Source organism: Hirundo rustica, chromosome 8 (genome assembly GCF_015227805.2).
Source record: "Hirundo rustica isolate bHirRus1 chromosome 8, bHirRus1.pri.v3, whole genome shotgun sequence".
NCBI lineage: Eukaryota > Metazoa > Chordata > Aves > Passeriformes > Hirundinidae > Hirundo > Hirundo rustica.
In genome coordinates, this window is record NC_053457.1 from 23,117,499 (window position 1) to 23,135,724 (window position 18,226).

Genomic DNA, 18,226 nt, shown 5'->3' on the forward strand with positions numbered 1-18,226 from the left:
CCCCTAAAGTGCTCCTAAACCACCCCCAAAGTGCTCCAAAACACCCCAAAAGTGCCCCACGGCGCGCCTAGGCCTGCACTGCCCCATAGCTCGCCCCTGAAGCACCCCTAAAGTGCCCCGCCACCCCCTCAACTACCCCATTGAGCCCCTGAGCCTCTGTATTGGCAGGACCGTCCCGAAGAGCCCCCGAAACATCCCCAAAGCACCGCGCGGAGCTCCAGGGCCGCCGCCGCCCCCCCAGCCCCCGGACCCCCCCAAATCGGCCCCGGGGGGCCCGGCCCCACAACACCCCAAACACCAGCGGCTCCCCCCGAAGCACCCTGCCGCCCAACTCCCCGGAGCGCCCACACATCCCGCGGGACCCCCGGGCGCCCCGGGCCCGGCCCCCGCACTCACCGCGGCCCCGCCACCGCCTCCCGCGCCGCGCCGCGCCCCGGCCCCGCCCCCTCACGGCTCCGCCCCCGGCTCCGCCCCCGCACGGGGCCACGCCCCCCGCGGGCAGGGGCCGGGACACGGGGGCACGGGGCGGGGGGGCACGGGGCAGCCCCACCGGTACATTCCCGGTCACGTTCGTTCCAGGGGATTCCCGGGGCTCATCCCCTTCTCCCTCCCAGCTACGCCGCCCGTCTCAGGGCTCTGCACCTCCGAAGTATCCCCAGGCCTCTGAGGTGAAGAACTCTCTTGATTCTGCTCCCCTCCGCAATTATTTGGTGGGCCCAGCACTCTGCTGAGGGGCCTGGGGGCCTCTGCCCCGCTTGACATCACACCGTGTACCCCCAAGACTTGTTACAGCTATTGCCACCCTCCAACCTTTTGTGGAGACCCAAACTGGGGGCAAAAGGAGAATAAAATAAACCTTCAAGAAACCACCTGCCCCCCAGGGTCTGGAATCAGCCAAGATCCCCCCCACAGGCTCAGCTTCTTCACCCCTTCTGAGGTCCATGGAGGGATAGGTGGGAGATGGGGCCCTGGGCTATCCCACTGCCTTACTTCCACTCTAGAGCCCCATGTCAGCACCTCACCTGAACTAGACTGGGTCAAATGGAAGCCAGTGAGATGGAGGGGACCCTTGGGCTGAGGGGGAAACCCATAGCCCCCACCCACACCACCATGTGAACCCTGCCCCAGCTCCACTCCCCGCATCTTACCTCTACTTCCCCAGGACAGTCCTCTGCCACCACCCCCATCCTGCCTGTGGGTGCTCACACCTGCACTGTCAGCACCCACGGGTGCTCTCCAGGTGAGCTGGTGCACCCCGGAAACCTGGGGCTGGGTGTGTGCCACTCGCCTGCTCTGGGCCTTCATTATGGCTCAGGTTAAAACTATTCCCAGCACGGAGGATGGTAATGATCCGGTGTGCCAGGGCTGGGGCAGGATGCTCAGCGCAGCAGGGACATCGTCAGCAGGCCACCTCCTCCCTGCCCAAGGTACCCTCCCCAGACCCAGGGCACTCCAGTCACAGAAACAGAGAAGGCACTCATATTTATGCTTTAATAAAACTAGAAAGAGGGAAAAAAAATCAAAGGGATTAGACCAAGATCCAGCCATGGACACTCCCTGCCATGGCAAGGACTAGTCAGGTCACAGTATTTGCTACCCGCAGCCCTGAGGGCAGACCCCCCAAACCCAGCAGAGCAAGGCAGGACTATTTCCCACATGGTTTTATTGCTGGTGATGCCCCCCCCAAAGAAAGGGGCTTGGGAGACCCTGAGCAAAGCTGGGCAGGTCAGGCGCCAGCCGAGCAGCTAGAACTGGCAAGTTCCATGTAACACCTGCACCCATCCTGGAGCACGAGCCACCTACAATCTCTCACACTTTCCTTCAACATCTTTTCCTTGTTGGCTCCATTCCACACAGGGCTGACCCCACAGACCTCATTTACAACGGTGGGGGGGTTCTACTATGTGTCCCTCTGCATAGTTGTCCCCCACAATCCCTCCCATTTAGTGACAGCTCAGGATTTCAGCTTCATTTTAGACACAATTTAACGACCTGCCCCAGGTCCAGGTTTACTCAAGTCCCAGACCCATAGATCATCCCCACCATCATCCATCTTACTCTGCCTCTACTCCCCCCATGCTGCCTGCACTCAGCACCAACACCAGTGTTTGTCAAAGCACCTTCCCCAGCCACTCTTCGCTAGGATGAGACCACTCCTCCTCTCATGGTGATCCCCCATCTCAGAGACATTGTGCTGCTGGTCAAGAGGTTTGTTCATGCAGGAGAAAGGGCCACAGAGGTGCATGGCAGATGCTCCCAGGGAAGAGGAGCTGGCATATTCCAGCCTTGGGCTGCCAGAACCAGTCTCTGTTCCTCCAGATGAACTGAGGAAGAGACCTACTCATGGCTTCTTGGAGGCTCCTGAGCCTCCCTCCACGACTTTGTTGGCTAAATTCTCCTTGTCCTCCTTCACTTTCTTCAGCCTGACCTTGCCTTTGGAAGATGAGAAGGAGAGTGAGGCCTTGCTGAATTCCAGAGGGAAGATACCCACATCCCCATCAAAGCGATTCTTGGACACCTGCAGGTAGCGCTTCCCTGGCCCTGTCACCAGCTTACGGTCCTGCAGGATGAGGACATTGTCAGCCTCCTGGCTAGCCTGGAAAGAGGAAAACATCTCCAGAAGGGTGCCAGGAATGCTGCTGTCAGCCTCCTGACTAGCCTGGGAAGAGGAAAACATCTCCAGGAGCGTGCCAGGAATGCTGCCAGTGACATGCCTCAGCGATGCTCAGAAACACTTGCCCAGCTCCTTTAAATCCTTTTACAGGGCACCCAGGGCCACAACAACTCCAGCATTTCCCCAACACCAACCCCTTGTGTTCCCCTGGAACATCCAGTGACCCACCAGGCACACCCTGCGCCACAGCCCACCCTGGGGAAACGGGATCAAGGGCGGGCCGTGCACAGAGAGCACCTCCTGCCCACTACTGCAGGGCTGGTCAGCATCACGGAAGAGACCGGAGAACTCAGAGAGCCCATCCCTGCACCCTCCCTCTTTAATTATCTCCGACGACATTCCACTTACAGTCAGTATTAATTAACTGCACCTAAAACCCCAACAGAGCTTTAGCTGACAATGGGTATGCTCTCTGCCTGCATCAGGACTCTGGGAGACATCCCACACCTTTTAAGTCCCCAGTGATGATCCAGGGTGCTGATGGCAGCTGAGGATGACTGCCCAACACAAACTAGCCCCCTCCCGGGAATACCCTGTGCCCAGGGGACAGGAAGGGCCACCCTAGCCCAGCTCACCTTGGCAGAGCCAAAGATGGAGGCCGTCTGCAGCTCCTTCTCATCATCCTCCTTGCGAGGATGGATGATCAGGGTGATGTGGCACATGTTGTCTGTGGCAAACTTGCGGAAGGCACCAACGATGTAGTCCTGGGCAGCGAGCCTGCCACAGCAGCAAGAATGGGCTCAGGGGCTGGCATTGCTTGGTGGCAGGGGGCAGAGAGGTGCTGATCCCCACAGCAGAAACCACCCAGGAATGTGAGGAAAACAAGCCCACACGGGAAGAGGGATGTGGTATGGCAGGGATGGCTGGTAACCTGCCCAGCCCTCCCCACCTCTTCCTCTTCCTCCCTAGGGCACTGGTTGCCCTTTAGTGAAACATGGTGGTCAGACCATGTAGGAGTAAAGGCAACACCCAGTGCGGGTCCCCAGCCCCTGGCGTAACACCTGACAGGGACAGCTCCAGCAGTGAGGGTGGCAGAGCAAGGAAGGGTCAGACTGGAGAAGGGCTACCTGTCCACAGAGAGGTTCTCGTGTCCCATCATGAACTGGAGATTGTCGACGACCACGTGGGTGATGTCATACATGTAGACTGCGTGCTGCATGGTGTCAATCACTGTCCTGAGCAGAGGAGACCAGGATCAGCCCCAGCGATTAGAGGAGGTAGGGATGGGAATGCTGACCCAGGCAAAGGGACTCAGAGAAAGAGTTGGAAGGTACCAGGCTGAGTCCTGGTGGGACCTGGGCACATCCCACCTCTGCATCTCCCCCAGTGTATAAGCAGGTGCAGCCCCATCGCCGCAGTAAAGGCGGTTGGGATCAGAAGGACCCAGCTGCTGCCCACACCATCCCTGCCTACTACCCTGCAATGCCCCCAGCCCACAGGGATCCTCAGGGCATACAGGGATGCGTGGAGGTGCCACAGTGCCTGATGAATAAAAGGAGTTGGAGGTGTTTGTCCTCGCTCTTCAGCAAACAACAGCACTACAGGTAAGCAGGGTGTGGAGGGGACATGTCCTGCCATGGGCACGGGATGGCTTCAGAGCACAGGGTCAAGTCCCCTCCTTTCCCCCAACCCAGAGAAGCTGTGAGAATGCCCATGAAAGGAGGAACACACATGGTTGGCCGCACGGTCCCCGCACAGCAACCCTGGGACTTGAATAGTCCCAACGTGCCTCCTGCCAGCCCCAAATCTGTGACTCACTGCAGGGGAAGAGCCCCAGCTCCCCAAGGCCCTGCAGCACATGCCACGAGGGGTAAATGCCACTGGGAATGGAGGTGCAGGACCATACTTGATGTTCTGCTGGCCATGGAAGGTCATGAAGTACAGCGGGAGCTCCTCGAAGCGGTCAGCCCACTCATCGTACAGCTCTAGCTGGTCCTCCAGGCGCCGGCCAGCAAACTGCGTCAGCATGATTTTGGCCAGGCGGACATTGTTGATCTCAAAGCTACCCCACAGCGTGCACACTCCCTGCATGCACAGGTCCAGTGCATACTCGCTGATAAATGTGGTCTTCCCACTGCCCGTTGGGCCTGGTACAAGGACAACAACAGGAGAATTATTGGTGGAGATGATCTGACCCATCCTGACCATTCGTGTTGGGGGGGTTGTCTAGAGGTGGAAGCACCAGGGAGCGGGATAAGAGAAGCCCATCTGCAGCACTCACACCATAAACAAATTCTCGTGCCACACTACACACCTGGGTGCTTGGCACGGCCTCCCACAGCTTATGCGTCCCCACAGGTCCCTCTGAAGGGCTGAGCAGCCAGTGGGGCAAGCAGAGGGAGAGCGCAGGGTGACAGGTGGGAGCAGGGGTAAGGAACAGCCCAGGACTTCCTACACCGCCCCAGGCAGGGAGCCCTTCACTGCATTGGCATGCACGGTCCCACTGAACTGAGGAATGCACCCCAGCCTCTCACACACCCGCAAGACTGGCTCAGCGAAAGCCTTGAGCAGAAAGAGACCTGCAAGGCTCATGAAGCACCACCCCCACGATGGTGAAGCCACCAAAGACCCCTCTGCTGGCCCTGTCCTCCACTCATTGTGCCCGTTACCCGTGAAGATGGTGAGCTCCCCTCTGCGGTGCCCTTTGAGGAGCTTGTTGAGCTCAGGGAAACGTGCCCACTTGACGCCAGACACCTGCTCGGTGTTGACCAGCTCCCCGAACACCTCCTCACGCAGCTGCCGGAAGGAGACAATGGATTTGTGGCTGGCAAGCAGGGCAGAACGCAGGATTTTGGTGACGTTCAGGCCCTGGTTCAGAGCTTCCAAGGGCCGGGGCTGCAGGTTGCCAGGGCGCACCAGAGAGCAGCGCTTGAGGCTCAGCTTTCGAGCAAAGAGCTTGGCAGCCTCCCAGGAGCGCAAGTCCTCGCCGAGCCACAGCGTGATGCGCTTGAACTGCTCCAGGTAGGGGAGAAGGGTGGGAGGCAGGCAGCTGGTCCCCCGTGGCAGGGCCAGGCTGGCCACTCCTGCAGCTTGGTGCAGGGCCAGGGCATCCAGCTCCCACCCGGTTAAGACCAGCTCCGTGTCCCGGCGGCCAATCAGGTGCAGCCCAAAAAGATTGCGATAGGAATCGAAGCGGGGTAAAGTCTCTTCCACGTAAGTTATTGTGCCCCCATTTTTCTCCACCCTCACGAGCTTCAGGCCCTTCAGGGTCGCATCTTGAGGGCTGAACCAGGGGAAGATGAGAGACCTGGCAGTCCTCAGATAACGCACGCCGAAGCGTTTCAAGGTGGCATTTGTCACCTGGGAGATACCAAACAAAGCCTTGGTCTCCTTGGTCTCCTTCTCATCCAGCAGCTCCCAGAGCGGCAGAGCCCGTTCCCAGATGCAGCGGGCATCCTCTCGAGCCTGTCGCATCTCCGCCTCCGTCTCCTCCGAGCTGGCAGGGGGAATGGGGGAGATGCCACGGAGCCGCATTTCCACGTTAGCCTGGAAGTCCTGCCAGGTGCCCTCGGCCAGGGTGGCCGTGCACAGGAAGCTGCCCGTGGTCTTGTCAATGAAAAGCGTGAACGGGGCATTGGCGGAGAGCGGCTGGTCCCCGTGGTCGCCGACGAAGAGGCTGGGGGTGTGCAGGCAGCTGTACCCATCGTGGAAGGGGATGTCCTGCGCCCGCAGGTACTGCCGGATCTCGGTGATGGAGACGGAGGGCGCGGGCCCGTCGGGGGAGGGCAGCACGTCCTTCTTGTAGCGCCGCTGGCCGAGGCGGCCCGGCGCCCCGGGGCTCAGCGAGGCCCCCTTGCTCCTGGCCCCCCCGCACAGCAGCGGCAGGAGGCGGCTGGCGGCTCTGCCCGGCCGCAGGGGCACCAGCGCCATCCCGACCGCCCTGGCACCCGCCCGCGCCGCCGCCGCTCCGCATGGGCGCCTGCCCCGCGGCCCCCGGCCCCGCGGAGCCGCTCAGGGCGCAGCCCCCACGTGGGTCCGCACGGACACCGCCATCGCCGGTCCCGCTCCCGGAGCGTCACTTCCCGGCGGGGTCGGGGCTGCCCCGTCCCGCCCCTCCCCTCCCGCCGGTTCCGGCTCCGGGTGAGCGCGGAGCCATGACGGGCCGCGGGTCGCCCAGCCGCTTCCTGACCGCCGTGCTGCACAACGGCGTGGGCCGGTACGTGCGGCAGCTCCAGCGCCTGCAGCTCCTCTTCAGCCCCACCGCGGCCGACGCCCGCGGCGCCAGGTACCGCCGGAGGCACCACCCGGCCGCCGGGGATGGGGCGGGGGGAGCCCGGTGACCCCTTAACCCGCAGGACGGGTCTTCCCCTGGGCCCGTCAGCGTGGGGAAGGGACGGTGCTGCTGTCCCTGAGCACCGGGCAGCGGCGGGGGGGACCCCCAACCTCCTGCGAGACGGGGCAGCAGCTGGAAGGCGGCACCGGGGGCATCACCCCAAATTCTGCGCCGTGACCCCTCCCGTGGGCCCGGCGCCGGCGGACGGTGACCCTAGTCTGGCGGCTATGGCGATTCGTCCCTTCTCTGGCCCCCAGGCAGTTCGTGGAGGAGGCGGCACAGGACTTCGCCCGGCAGCACCCCGATGTCGTCCTCTACGTGAGCCCCCACTCGGGCCCGGGCCCGGCCCCGGTGCTGCGGGCCGAGTACTGTGAGTGCTGGGGGGGTTTGGGGAGGAGGCGGGCACGGGGGTCTCCCTGCCCTGCCCCAGCTCTGTGCTGTCTCTGCCCGGCGCAGCTGCTGTGGGATGGGGAGCAGCAGCTGCCCCCGGAGGCTGCAGAGTCGGGGCAATCCCGGCCTGACCCCCTCGCTCTGCTGCAGTGAACGGGACGGTGCGGGAGGAGCTCATTGCCAGCAGGACGAGTGAGGAGATCTTGCAGCTGGCCACCAAGCTGGCCAACCAGTCCGGCCTGGACATCATCCGCATCCGCAAGCCCTTCCACACAGACAACCCCAGTGTCCAGGGCCAGTGGCACCCCCTCACCAACAAACCCTCCATCCTCACCATCCAGGGCCCACGCCTGCAGCCCCAATAAAGCCTCTTCCACCCCCCCCGTCTCCGCATCCATTTCTCTGGCCTTTAGAGGGACGCTGCTACACCAGGTCCAGACAGAGCCATTTTTATTTATTGCTGGGGGAATGCGGAGCTGTGCATGAGGAGTTCCAGACACAGAGGTTGTCCTTGGGGTTGAGGGTGGTCTTTGGGGTAGTCCTTGGGGGTGGCTCACGCCCCCTTCTTGCAGCAAAAACAAGGGCTGGGCAGGGTGGCAGAATGTGCAACTCTTGCCTTTTCCTGCTAAGCCTCACTCTCCTCAACTCAGGAGGCCTGAGCTGTAGCACATGAGGGACCCCGGGGGTTGTCACCCCTCTCTTGTTTCCCGTGCAAGGCTGAGTCCTTGGCAATGTCCTGATCATGGAGGTACAGGCAAGCACCATGGGAGAGGACATGGACCCCCTCAGGTCTGGCCCTCCCCAGCTTCTCCAGTGCCACCACACTGCCCCTGGAGCATGAGATGCTTTTGTCACCTCCATCTCTCAGGTTCCCCCAGGAGGTGGCAGAAGCAGAAGCAGAAACAGTTGGGAGGACTTAGGGACCATGGCTGCTTCTGGAAAGTGCCATGAAGAGAAGGCTCCAGAGGGAGGCAGGCCCTTATCCAAGGCTCTTCTTCCTCACTGTGTGAGGACATTTCCCTGCCCACGCATTTTCCCACAGGTGACAGGGCTGTGCCTGAACCCCAGTTCACCGACAGCACTGTACAGGGGGGCAGAAACACGTTGTGCTTGGAGCCACAGGGGCACTGCAGACATCAGGGGCACGTGGATGGTGCTCTGGTCCCTTGTCACGCTGTAGGGCAGGGTGGTAGTTGCCAGTCCTGCTGCAGTGCATCTTGCTGCCTGCTGCTGCATCCAGTGCCCTGGGGAAAGGGATCAGAGCCCCGTCAGGGTTGGAGGCCCTGGGGGTGCCACCTCCCCAAGGCACCCAGCCCCATATTTCACCTGTGGCCTCTTCGCAGTGGGCACATGCCCCTTTCACCGGCTGCTCCAGCGTATTCAGGACATCAGTTCCTCGCCCTATCTCTCGTCCCTTGCCAAACCATCCTCTCCCAGAGAGGAAATCCTGAGGGGGCAGACGTGGGACAGTGGGCAGGGGCTGGAAGCCACTGAGACCATCCCTCACAATGTGAGATGTGTCCAGGGCCCCTCTCCTGCCTGAGGGCCAGCAGCTGGGGAAACCCCACCCGCCCTACATCAGGAAGGGATCCTGTGCCCTGTGAGAGGCACAGGCACAGTATGTCAGCCCTCAGCCCCCCCTCCGTGCTCTTCACCCACCTCTCAGCAGCTATCCAGCTCCTGTGTGCCAAGGGACACCCAGCAGGGCTGGCCAAGTCCACACATCCACAACAGCGTCTCTCTCGCGTCTGGATGAACAGACAAAACCTCTCCCTCCCCATGGTGTCCACTTTCAGCCAGGTGCCAGTTCCTGTCTCCAGCTCGTGGCCACCGTCAGTGAGTTTTGATACATAAATAGAGCTCCAAATTTAAATAGATACTTTTTCCTTTTTTTCTGTACAGCAAGTCTCGGTGAGTGAAAAGCCAAAGGAATGGCCGAGTCTGGGCACGGCCCAGCTCTGCCACCCAGGAGGTAGTTTTGTCTGAGTCTTGTAACACTGCTGGCAAAGGGTGGGAGAAGGGGCTGGAGGGGAGGGGGGTCCCACTGGCAGGACCCCCCTCCCCAGCCCCTACACGGAGCTTTCGTCCAGCTTTTCCACCAGTTGCGTGTGTTTTCGCTTCTCCAGAATTTTGCTGAGCTCCTCGGTGAAGGATGCGCTGTAGAGTGGGGAGGCCAGTGGCTCCTCCTGCTGCTGCAGCAACATGTAGCTGTTGCCGTTCATCTTGCGGAGGACATTGGGCAGGGCCCCCACGCCGTTGGTGAGCTCGGCTGGCAGCGGGGGTGGCAGCGGGGGCACGGCAACCGGCAGCTCCTTGACTGGGGAGGTGGCAGCTGTGGGCGCCTCGCCAGGGATGATCCGCAGGCAGCCGTCGGGGTAGGTGAGCTCTTCCTCCTCCTCCTCCCGGTGGCCCTTGCGCAGGCAGTTGGCCGAGACTGTCTGCAGCTCCACGCTGGCTGGCCGCGGCTCCCCAAGCACGTACTTGCCCTTGCGCTTCTCCAGGCAGGACATGTAGAGGAGGATGATGCTGAGCACGGTGCAGAGCACCACCAAGGTGACGATAGCGGAAATGTAAGCCACCTTCATGTCATTGGTCGCCTGGCTGGCGGCGTGGGGCGACGGGGCAACCGTAGGGCTGCGGGGCAGCTCGGGCAGCACGGTGAGGCTGTAGGCAGCCAGCAGCGTCCGGAGACCCTGCTCCTCCCCGTAGCAGCGGTACTCCCCGCTGTGCTGCGGCAGCGTGTCCGTCACCAGCAGCCCATCCACCCCCACGCGCAGCCGGTCCTGCCCCGTGCCCAGCACTTCGCTGCCGTTCAGCAGCCACACGGCTCGGGCCAGGTTGGAGCGCTGGTCGCAGGGCAGCAGCACGTCGTCCCCCTGCAGCACCGTCCGGTTCTTCCATGGCAGGGAGCCTGCGGGGACACGCACTGCCTTGCACCTCTCCCAGCCATTCTAAGCGATGCTGGACGCCAGCATCCCCGTGGTCCCGAGGGGCAGCAGAGACTCACCCCGTCCAGAGCCGCTCCGGCATCCCTTGTTGCCACTTTGAATGTCCTGCACCAGCCCTGTTCTGCAAGGCATGGGGGGCTCAGCCATACAGCCTGGGCTGAGCCCACCCTTACGGGGGTCACGGCCACCGGGAGGCTCACTGGCAGATGCCAGACCTTTGGGGATGGCTCTGGGGTGACTGTGCCACAGAGTGACATGAAACAGCATGGGACGGGACAAGTGGAAGGTTCATGGGGACCCGCCTGGGAATGGACAACCCGTCCCTACCTGTCTATGGTGGTGATGGTGCGGCATGCCCTGCCATCCCAGGCACAGTAGGGATCCCGGGCGAGGATGCAGTCATAGCAAGACGTGTACCTGGCACAGGAGGCCAGGGGCATCTGCACGATCCCGCTGGCTGCCCCTACATACAGGCTCCTCTGAGGGGGAAAGGGCTGGCTCAGTATGGATCTGACATGGTGCTGCTGGGCTATGGAGTGCCCCATGGTGCCCAGAGATCACCCCCCAGCCCCACAACTCAGCTCGCCCTTCAGGGGTGTGCACAAGAATGGCCCCCAGCTCCCAGTCAGTGCTGATGGCCAGGCTGGTTCATTTCCCCAGGCTATCCTCTTGGGGCTCCAGCACATATTCTGAGCCAGGGTGACCCAGGAGTCATGTCCCCCCAACCCCCCAAACAGCGCAATGGCAGCTTCACAGCACAAGCATGCCCAGTGTGTGATGTTCCCTTACTTGTTCCACCCCTCACCTGGATGCGGGAGATCACCAGGCTCTCCACAGGCTGCAGGTCCCTGAACACCTGCACCTCCTCCACAATGTGGATGACAGAGTTCACCACCACAGCCTTGTGGATCCAGCCGTCCCCTGGAGAACAGAGCAGGGGATTCAGGAGGGAATGTGAGGTGTGCCCTTTGCCCAGCAGAGGCCTGTCAAACTCATCTCACACTCACCCGTCCCCATGAAGAGCACATCGTAGGAGCGGCCATCCAGAGCCTGCACCCTGTCTACAGCCAGCTGGCTGTACGCCACGTTCTTCTTCACCAGGAGTGGCTCCTCGCCGGCTGGCTTCACCTCCTCAAACATGAGCGGGTGCAGCTTGACAAAGTCCAGGACACTGTTGGGCAAGTCCTGTGAGGAGTTGTAGCCCTTCCTGCGGGAGTGGTCCGTGATGCACTGCCCAGGGGAAAGAGGGGTCAGAGAGGAAGGTGGCTGCCCCGTGCCCCCCCTGCTCTGCGCTCCTAGGCACTCACGGAGCCGGGCCGGGGCTCGGGCACTGCACCGTCGTAGCGGGACCATTTGCGAGCCCAGTCCTGGTACTCCATGTAGGGGCCCTCAAAGGCGCGCTGCACTGCCGAGATGTTGTAGCGGCACACGGCTGAGGCCTCCATGGTCCTCCTGAGGAGCACAACCTCACCTAAGCCTGGGCAGATACATGGGTGCTCCCAACCAATGCACCCCCGGGCGCTCAGCACCTGCCTGCACATCCCCTCGAGCATCTCTGGCTCCCCTGGTGCTGCAGGCTTTTAGCCCCAATCATTTTGGCCGCTGCCCCACTCACCACTGTGCTGAGAGTGTGAAGGTGGCATAGAAGACGGTGCTGGCCCAGCCGCCCCCATCCAGGCTGCAGACACTGCGCAGCACCTCGTAGTAGGGGATGTAGCAGACGAGGCGCGCCTTCATGAAGGACGTCCACTTGCGCTGCAGAATCTTTTTCCCCCCCACATCGCTCTGGGAGGGTGCAGAGAGCACTTCTGCACAGGCTGCATGGGTGTTCATTCCCCTCTGCCTGTGCCTCAGTCTTCCCACAGGCGGAGGCATGCTGCCCCTGCACCAACAGGAGCAGTGCTTGGCTCCCTGTGGCCGGGGACATGCCTACCTTGCAGACACGGGCCACACGGGCCACTCGGGCCACCTGACTCTTGTCAAAGAAGGATGTGGTCTCCTCTCCTGCCCGCTCCATGAAGAAGTAGTAGATTTTGTCATCGTCACCCACAGGGCTGTCCTTGCTCTCCCGGACCAGCACAGAGGTCACAAACTCAGCATCTGGGGACACGGAGCAAGAGGTGGTGACCGGAGACCAACACAGAATGGGGAATACGTCTCATGGCAAATCACACAGGACTGCAGAGCCAGCCCCCACACCTGCTCCACACTCTCCAGGGCAATGCACAGTGTCCCACAGCCCATGATGCCAGCCACAAGATGGGGGGACAAGGACATCTCACCATTCAGCCAGTGCAGCGGGGACTCCTCCGTTTTCAGTGGCCGCTGGTGCAGGTTCCTCCGAATGTCAGGGAGGCTCCGAAACTCGTAGCGTGTTGCTGTGTACAAGCCTCCATCTGTGCAGGGCAGGTGCCCATCAGCATGGCCCTGCAGCCTGAGGACAGCCCCGCAGGCCACCAGCATCCCCTTGCCCCAGGCAGATGAGTCAGGGCAGGACCAAGTCCTGATTTGCTAAGGCCTCTGCACGTGGAACCCACCCGGCTGGACCCCCCTGGAGGGGTGTTGGGGATGGGCCATGCTCACTGGCATCCCACCAGCCCTGGAAAGGTGCTGCTTACCCACAATGAGGCCAGTGTAGCCACGGGCAGGGTCATATGGGCACTTCTCCTTGCCTTCCTCAAAGTGGGACGGCAACACGAACCTGTTGGCATCCTTGAGGGGGACAGGGAATCAGGTTAGACAGGAGGGGACTGACCCACCTCTCCTGCCAGCCTCAGGCTCTGCAGAGGCTGCTAGCAGGGACAAAGTGATGCCCACAGCCATTCCCTTGTCCAAGTAAGACAAAGCCCCCTGGCACCCTCCAGCTGGTCAGAAACCACATGGGGTCAGCCACAGACCCCGGCCAAGAGTGGGTAGAGGGCTCTGGGAGGAAGGGGAGCCCAGCTGGGCATTGCATGGGTACTTGGCAGGAGCCGACCTGTGCAGCCAATATTCCCAGACAGTGCCTGGTTGGCAGACGTTGCTCAGCCAGCCTGGAGTCCCCCCAGGTGTTGTCCATGTCATGGCAGGAGTTACTTTCTTTGGGGTTTGCAGTTCAAAGCATGTCAAATAATGACAGGGCCCTTCCAGCTTGGCAGCTCCTCCGCCCAATTTCCAGTGTGTGTGCGATGGCCAAACCGGACCAGCAGCACAGCCATGGGAACAGGCACAGCCTCTCCAGGGCTCCCTAGCCACACTGCACACACGGTCCCGGGGCCCCTCTGCCCCCCAGCTCAGGAAGGGAGGTGGGCAAATGGCAATTGAGTTTCCATTGACTCAAGGAGCTACTGAAAGGGGGTCAAAGTCCCACTGCCAGTAAAACAAGGCAGTTCTTGGACACTCCCATAAGTCACAGCCATGTGGGGACTCTCAGACTGGCACGGGAAATCCCTGGGGAAGGGCTGCTGAGTCAGTCACCCTTCCATGGTATGCATACCACCTGCCATCTCCTGTGGGGAGCAATTCTGCAACAGCAGGCACAGGAGACCAGGTCCAGGGCTGGTGCATCCCATCCTGCTGAGCCCACGTGTGCCTCCCATGGCATTGATCCATGCTCAGCACTCTTGCTTGGTGTCCAAGTCCAACCCCAGTGGTAGGATGGGGACTTATGGCATCTGCATCATGGTGGCCACATCCTCAAACCTATCAGCCCAGCCTGGGAGTCACTCACCCCCAACGTGAGCCAGCGAGGGGCAGGGACAGAGGTAGAAAGGGAGTGGAGCGGTGTGTTGAGATGGTGGGAGAGGACAGGGGCTGCACCTCTCCGGGGTGACAGAGTGGCAGGGGACAGGTGGCGGCTGTGTGTGAGCCGTACTCACGATGGTGGCACAGAGCGGGTGGAAGGCATAGGTCCCACAGGCGTAGAGGTGGGTGCTGTTCAGCCGCTGCAGGAACCGCACGTGGTTGAAGCACTCAGTCTGAGGAGGGCAAGTGCAGGTGTTACAAGCTGGGAAAAGCAGGGGCAGCCCCTCCCTGGCACCCACCCAGCGGCTCTACCTTGTTGTTTTTGCCCTTCTGCAGGCAGTCCATCTGCTTCTCCGGGGAGGCTTCCCAGTGGATCTGCAAGGGGAAGGGAGATTACTACTGCACGACCCCCATTGCTGCATGGTCTCCCTGTCACTGCAAGCTCCAGTTTTCATCGGAGCAATCAGAGATGATAAAATCCTGATTTATTTGGGGAGGGATGGTTGCTCAGGGCATAAGATGGCACGCTGCACACATCCCACCAGCCTGGGCCAAGAGTGGTCCCACATCCAAACCAGTGGGCAGACATCCCAGAGCACCGCAGGAGCCTGGAGAGTTTTGGGATATCCTTTCCTGAGGGAGCAAAAGAGTGCAATTCCCTCCCTGCCCCTCATTCTGCTGGGGAGTCCCTGAAGCAGGCAGCCCTGACCTTGGGGATATCTCCCACCGCTGTCCCCATGCTGTCCAGCTGGAGAGAAGGCCCAGGTGTCCACAGGGGACCTGGGGACAGACTTGGAGACCTCCAGGCAAGACCTGAGACGGCGAGGTCGAGCAGGGATAGAGTGACCACGATTTGGATGGGGACTGGGCAGCGTGGGATGGGAGAGGACAAGCAGCTGGCGGCGGGCAGGGGCCAGGCTCACCGTGTGGTGGGAGCCGTCGGCCACGTCGCTGGAGTTGAGGGCGAAGATGGCTCCCCTGGCGCCCACGTAGAGGATGCCCCGGTCGTCCTCCAGCAGCAGCGTGCTGTAGTTGAGGGTGTGCGCGTTGAAGCGCCGGACTCCTGACAGCTCTGCAAAGGGAACAGGGGGCTGAGGGGGACCCCGGGGCAGGCACAGCGCGAGCCACTGGGAAAAGACAAGAGAACGGAGCTGGAAGTGGGTGGGATGGCACTCACTGAGGTTATCAGACAGACAGTGCTGGGTGACAGCAGTTATGCAGCGGGAGGAAAGGAAGGGAGGAGGTTTGGTAAAAGGCAAAAGGCACTAACTGGGCTCAGGCTCACAGAGGAAATTTCTCTCCACTAATTAAAGCACAGCTCAGGGGTGGGAGCTGCAATGTCTGTGTTGGGCACAGACCTGCCATGCCGTTTGGGAAACTGCTGAAGAAAGCAGAAACATGCCAGCAGTGACCCCGGCTCTGAACGAGCCTAACCAGCCCAAAGGGAAGGATAAAAAAACCTGAACCAAAACTGTCATACAAGGGGAGTGATTCTGCAGTGACGCTGAGTGCTCCTGCCCACCAAGCCAATGAAACCATCCAGTTTGGGGTGCTGAGAAGTGCAAGGTAGGACTCAGCCCTGACCAGAGGGACCAGAAGGAAGTGAAAATTCTATGAGGCTTGGGACTCTGTAGGCAGCTGGAAAAGGAATGATTCCATGCCTTTCCCAGAAGAGAGTCACTGCCTGGAGAGAAAAGGGCACCCCAGCTGCTAATGAAACTCTCCCACCATCAATTGCTGAGTTGAGCCTCACTAATGAGGTCAATGATGCCATGTGGATCCCCAAGGGACAAATGACACTGCTGGACTCACTGACATCACAGAGGCTGAAGATCAAGGGCCCAGTTTTAGAGAAAGAGTTTTTAAACCCTTTCTTTTAGAGAAAATAAATGGAAGAAAGTTTCCTGCTGACTATTTGGGCCATGAGATCCCATCCCAGGTGCGATGCCTGGCTCAGGACACCCTCCAAGGGCTTCAGGGCAGGGCCAGGGCTTGGTCAGGGTTGGCTCCCTGACCCCCTCAGGCTTTTGGGGAGAAGATTTTGCCATGGTAGCTTCTTTGGGGCACCCAGTAGCAGACAGCATGTGGGCTCTGATTTCTGGAGCCCAGGGGATCAGAGGCCCCCAAGCAGCCACCTTCCCGTGCCGAGCGCCCTGCTCCGGGTTGGTGGCAAAGACGAGATGCAGTCACAATGCACCAAGGCCAGTGCCAGCAATGTCCCAAACCTCACTGCCACCCCCAGGACCCGCACCCCCTTACCATCAAAGGTGACTGTTGTCCTGGGGGTGGCATCCAGGTCGGAGGCGTGACGGTAGCCCATGGCTGCTGCTGCCATGAAGAGAGTTGTCAGGAGATGTGCCGGACCTCCGCTCATCTTCCTGCTCTCCTGGCAAGGGCAGCCGCCTCAGCCGCTGCCTCCGGGCCGGCACAGCCGATCCTCGGCACGGGCTCTCCAGCTCTCTGGGACGGGGCTGGCCACCAAACCCTCCTGAAACACAGAGCACTGGCTCAGACACTCCTGCTGTCCCAGCAGCTCACAAGCAAGCAGGCTTGGGAAGGAGCCAGCTGCATACACGCATGGATGCTTGACCCTGCACGGCCTCAGACCAGGGCTGGCTTCAGGGAAAAACAAACCCTCATTTGCTAAAGGGGAAACTAAGGCATAGCACAAGGCATGGAGCCTGCAGCCAACATGGAGCACAGAGGGGAGTTTGAGCACAGTGACCTTCTGCAGCATCCCCCTGGGCCAGCAACCATTCTGTCATAGCAGGGAGCTGCTTGCTGAGCACTCGGGTCAGCTGCTTGGAGGTACATTTTCCTCCAAGTCTTCTCTGAGTTCATCCCTCAGTCACTCCTAGCCTTTTGTGCCAGCAGATCCCCCTGACTGAAGGATCTGTTTCACCAGAGGCAGCTGATCCCCCACTGCATTTCACACCCAAAAAGCAGGCCCACTTTTCCCTCAAAAGCAGAGAAAGGGGCTCAGGGCCAAGTCCCTCTGTGGGTCTCTTGGCACACTGGGGTAACCCCAAGACCAACTCCCCAGAGCCACTGCAGCAGGAATGGCAACAGTGAGGGTCCTGGGGAGCCCAGGGTCTCCTCTCCCTCCCAAAAGCCCAGCAGAACATGTCCTGCTGTGCAAGATACTTGCCCCCAGTTTTGCACCCCCTGAAATGATGAGACTCCCGAGGACTGAGGCATTGGGAAGGCCACTTCAGGCATGCAGAGATGCAAGGAGAAGGAAAATCCATACAGGAACTGCTTGGAATCTTCAGCAAGTCTTTTCAAGCAGAAAATCTTTCCCCCCAGTGTTTTTCCACAAGATTTCAATTTCTTCTTCATCCCAAGCTGCCTTGAAGCTCCACATCTACTTCACCTCTCACTTCCATGCATTCGATCTCTCAGAAATAATCCCCACCTCTCCCAGTTGCACTGAGCAAAGCCACTAGCTCATCTTGCGGGCATTAAGGAGGAAAAAGATGACTGGGTATCTCTGAGCCGGAGAGCTCCCTGTAAGTAACCAGGACCTATGTATTTAGAGGTTTATAAACCTTGTGCTTAGAGGTTTATAAGTATATATATATAAATAAAAAACCAAATACCTGACCCTGAAGAGAAGCTGCTCAAACACGCTCACTGCAGATGATTTCCCTGAAGCAATGAGTCCCAGGAAGAGGGGAGGTAAAACCAAAGTGAAAAGGGCTTTGGGACTGAAAATGAGAAGTGAGGAACTGGATGTGGATTCAGCCACAATGCTTGCATCAAAGCCCTTATTCCTTCAAGGGGTTTCAGACACAAACCTCCCAGAAAGGGGAATCAGACACAAACCTCACACCTGAGCACTGGCTGCTGCCCCAGAGCATCCCGGGAATGAGGCAGGTGGGAAATGTTTCTCCCCACTGTCCCCAAGACTCTAGACCAGCACAGAGCACCCAAGAGCACCTAACCCTGGATGCAGGCAGGCTGCTGCATGCAGGGCTAAGCTCCTTGGGGAGCAGATCCCAGAGCAGGCTCAGTCCATGTTACTCCTGTTTCCAGGACAAGCCCCGTACAGACAGAGAGTCTGCCCACGAATAACAGCACAGCAATGCAAGGCAGGTGAGTGCAGATGGACATTAAGAAGAAAGAATTTGCTTTGGTGGCACCATGTCAAGCACGAGCCAAATCCACCAATCTTTGGGCAAAGCAAGTGGTGGGGTCACACCTGGAGCACCAAAGCAC

The 18,226-nt window shown here is 60.2% G+C and overlaps 3 protein-coding genes across 8 annotated transcripts in view; 1 reads left to right on the top strand and 2 right to left on the bottom strand.

Moving 5' to 3' along the window:
* Positions 1-1,477: 1,477 nt before the first annotated feature.
* Positions 1,478-6,544, bottom strand: TWNK (twinkle mtDNA helicase). 3 transcript variants are annotated; one of them, XM_040072083.2, is made up of 6 exons: positions 5,284-6,288; positions 4,521-4,761; positions 3,742-3,849; positions 3,250-3,391; positions 2,519-2,596; positions 1,478-2,433 (listed from the first exon to the last, which is right to left on the bottom strand). In XM_040072083.2, the coding sequence occupies exons 1-6, from the start codon at positions 6,146-6,148 to the stop codon at positions 2,419-2,421; spliced, it is 1,449 nt and encodes a 482-aa protein (XP_039928017.1). In that variant the 5' UTR covers positions 6,149-6,288; the 3' UTR covers positions 1,478-2,418. The 3 variants fall into 3 exon arrangements, with proteins under 3 accessions (XP_039928017.1, XP_039928015.1, XP_039928016.1); XM_040072081.2 differs by having other exon boundaries at positions 1,478-2,596; positions 5,284-6,544; XM_040072082.2 differs by having other exon boundaries at positions 1,478-2,560.
* A 209-nt stretch (positions 6,545-6,753) lies between these two features.
* Positions 6,754-7,717, top strand: MRPL43 (mitochondrial ribosomal protein L43). 2 transcript variants are annotated; one of them, XM_040071921.1, is made up of 3 exons: positions 6,754-6,830; positions 7,205-7,317; positions 7,488-7,717. In XM_040071921.1, exons 1-3 carry the CDS (start codon positions 6,769-6,771, stop codon positions 7,700-7,702), a joined length of 390 nt encoding a protein of 129 aa, XP_039927855.1. In that variant the 5' UTR covers positions 6,754-6,768; the 3' UTR covers positions 7,703-7,717. The 2 variants fall into 2 exon arrangements, with proteins under 2 accessions (XP_039927855.1, XP_039927854.1); XM_040071920.1 differs by having other exon boundaries at positions 6,755-6,899.
* Positions 7,718-7,770: 53 nt separating this feature from the next.
* SEMA4G (semaphorin 4G) overlaps positions 7,771-18,226 on the bottom strand; it is a 33,215-nt gene continuing 22,759 nt past the window's right edge. Inside the window, exons 3-18 of one of the 3 annotated variants that reach the window (XM_040071918.2) lie at positions 16,268-16,496; positions 14,932-15,080; positions 14,321-14,383; positions 14,143-14,241; positions 12,904-12,997; positions 12,568-12,681; positions 12,219-12,385; positions 11,901-12,070; positions 11,593-11,737; positions 11,293-11,515; positions 11,091-11,206; positions 10,613-10,764; positions 10,345-10,406; positions 8,997-10,248; positions 8,664-8,784; positions 7,771-8,581 (exon numbers count right to left, since the gene is read on the bottom strand). In XM_040071918.2, the coding sequence (XP_039927852.1) occupies positions 9,407-10,248; positions 10,345-10,406; positions 10,613-10,764; positions 11,091-11,206; positions 11,293-11,515; positions 11,593-11,737; positions 11,901-12,070; positions 12,219-12,385; positions 12,568-12,681; positions 12,904-12,997; positions 14,143-14,241; positions 14,321-14,383; positions 14,932-15,080; positions 16,268-16,382 (2,511 nt within the window). In that variant the 5' untranslated portion in view covers positions 16,383-16,496 and the 3' untranslated portion in view covers positions 7,771-8,581; positions 8,664-8,784; positions 8,997-9,406. The other 2 variants (XM_040071916.2, XM_040071919.1) reach the window with 2 other exon arrangements.

Coding starts and splice junctions, on each gene's coding strand:
- TWNK (XM_040072081.2), bottom strand. CDS start 6,544: ATGGCGCTGGTGCCCCTGCGGCCGGGCAGAGCCGCCAGCCGCCTCCTG. Junction 3,392..3,741: donor GAGAACCTCTCTGTGGACAG/GTAGCCCTTCTC, acceptor CTGCTGTGGCAG/GCTCGCTGCCCAGGACTACA. Junction 2,597..3,249: donor CCATCTTTGGCTCTGCCAAG/GTGAGCTGGGCT, acceptor TCCTCTTTCCAG/GCTAGCCAGGAGGCTGACAA.
- MRPL43 (XM_040071920.1), top strand. CDS start 6,769: ATGACGGGCCGCGGGTCGCCCAGCCGCTTCCTGACCGCCGTGCTGCAC. Junction 6,900..7,204: donor GCCGACGCCCGCGGCGCCAG/GTACCGCCGGAG, acceptor TCTGGCCCCCAG/GCAGTTCGTGGAGGAGGCGG. Junction 7,318..7,487: donor GGTGCTGCGGGCCGAGTACT/GTGAGTGCTGGG, acceptor GCTCTGCTGCAG/TGAACGGGACGGTGCGGGAG.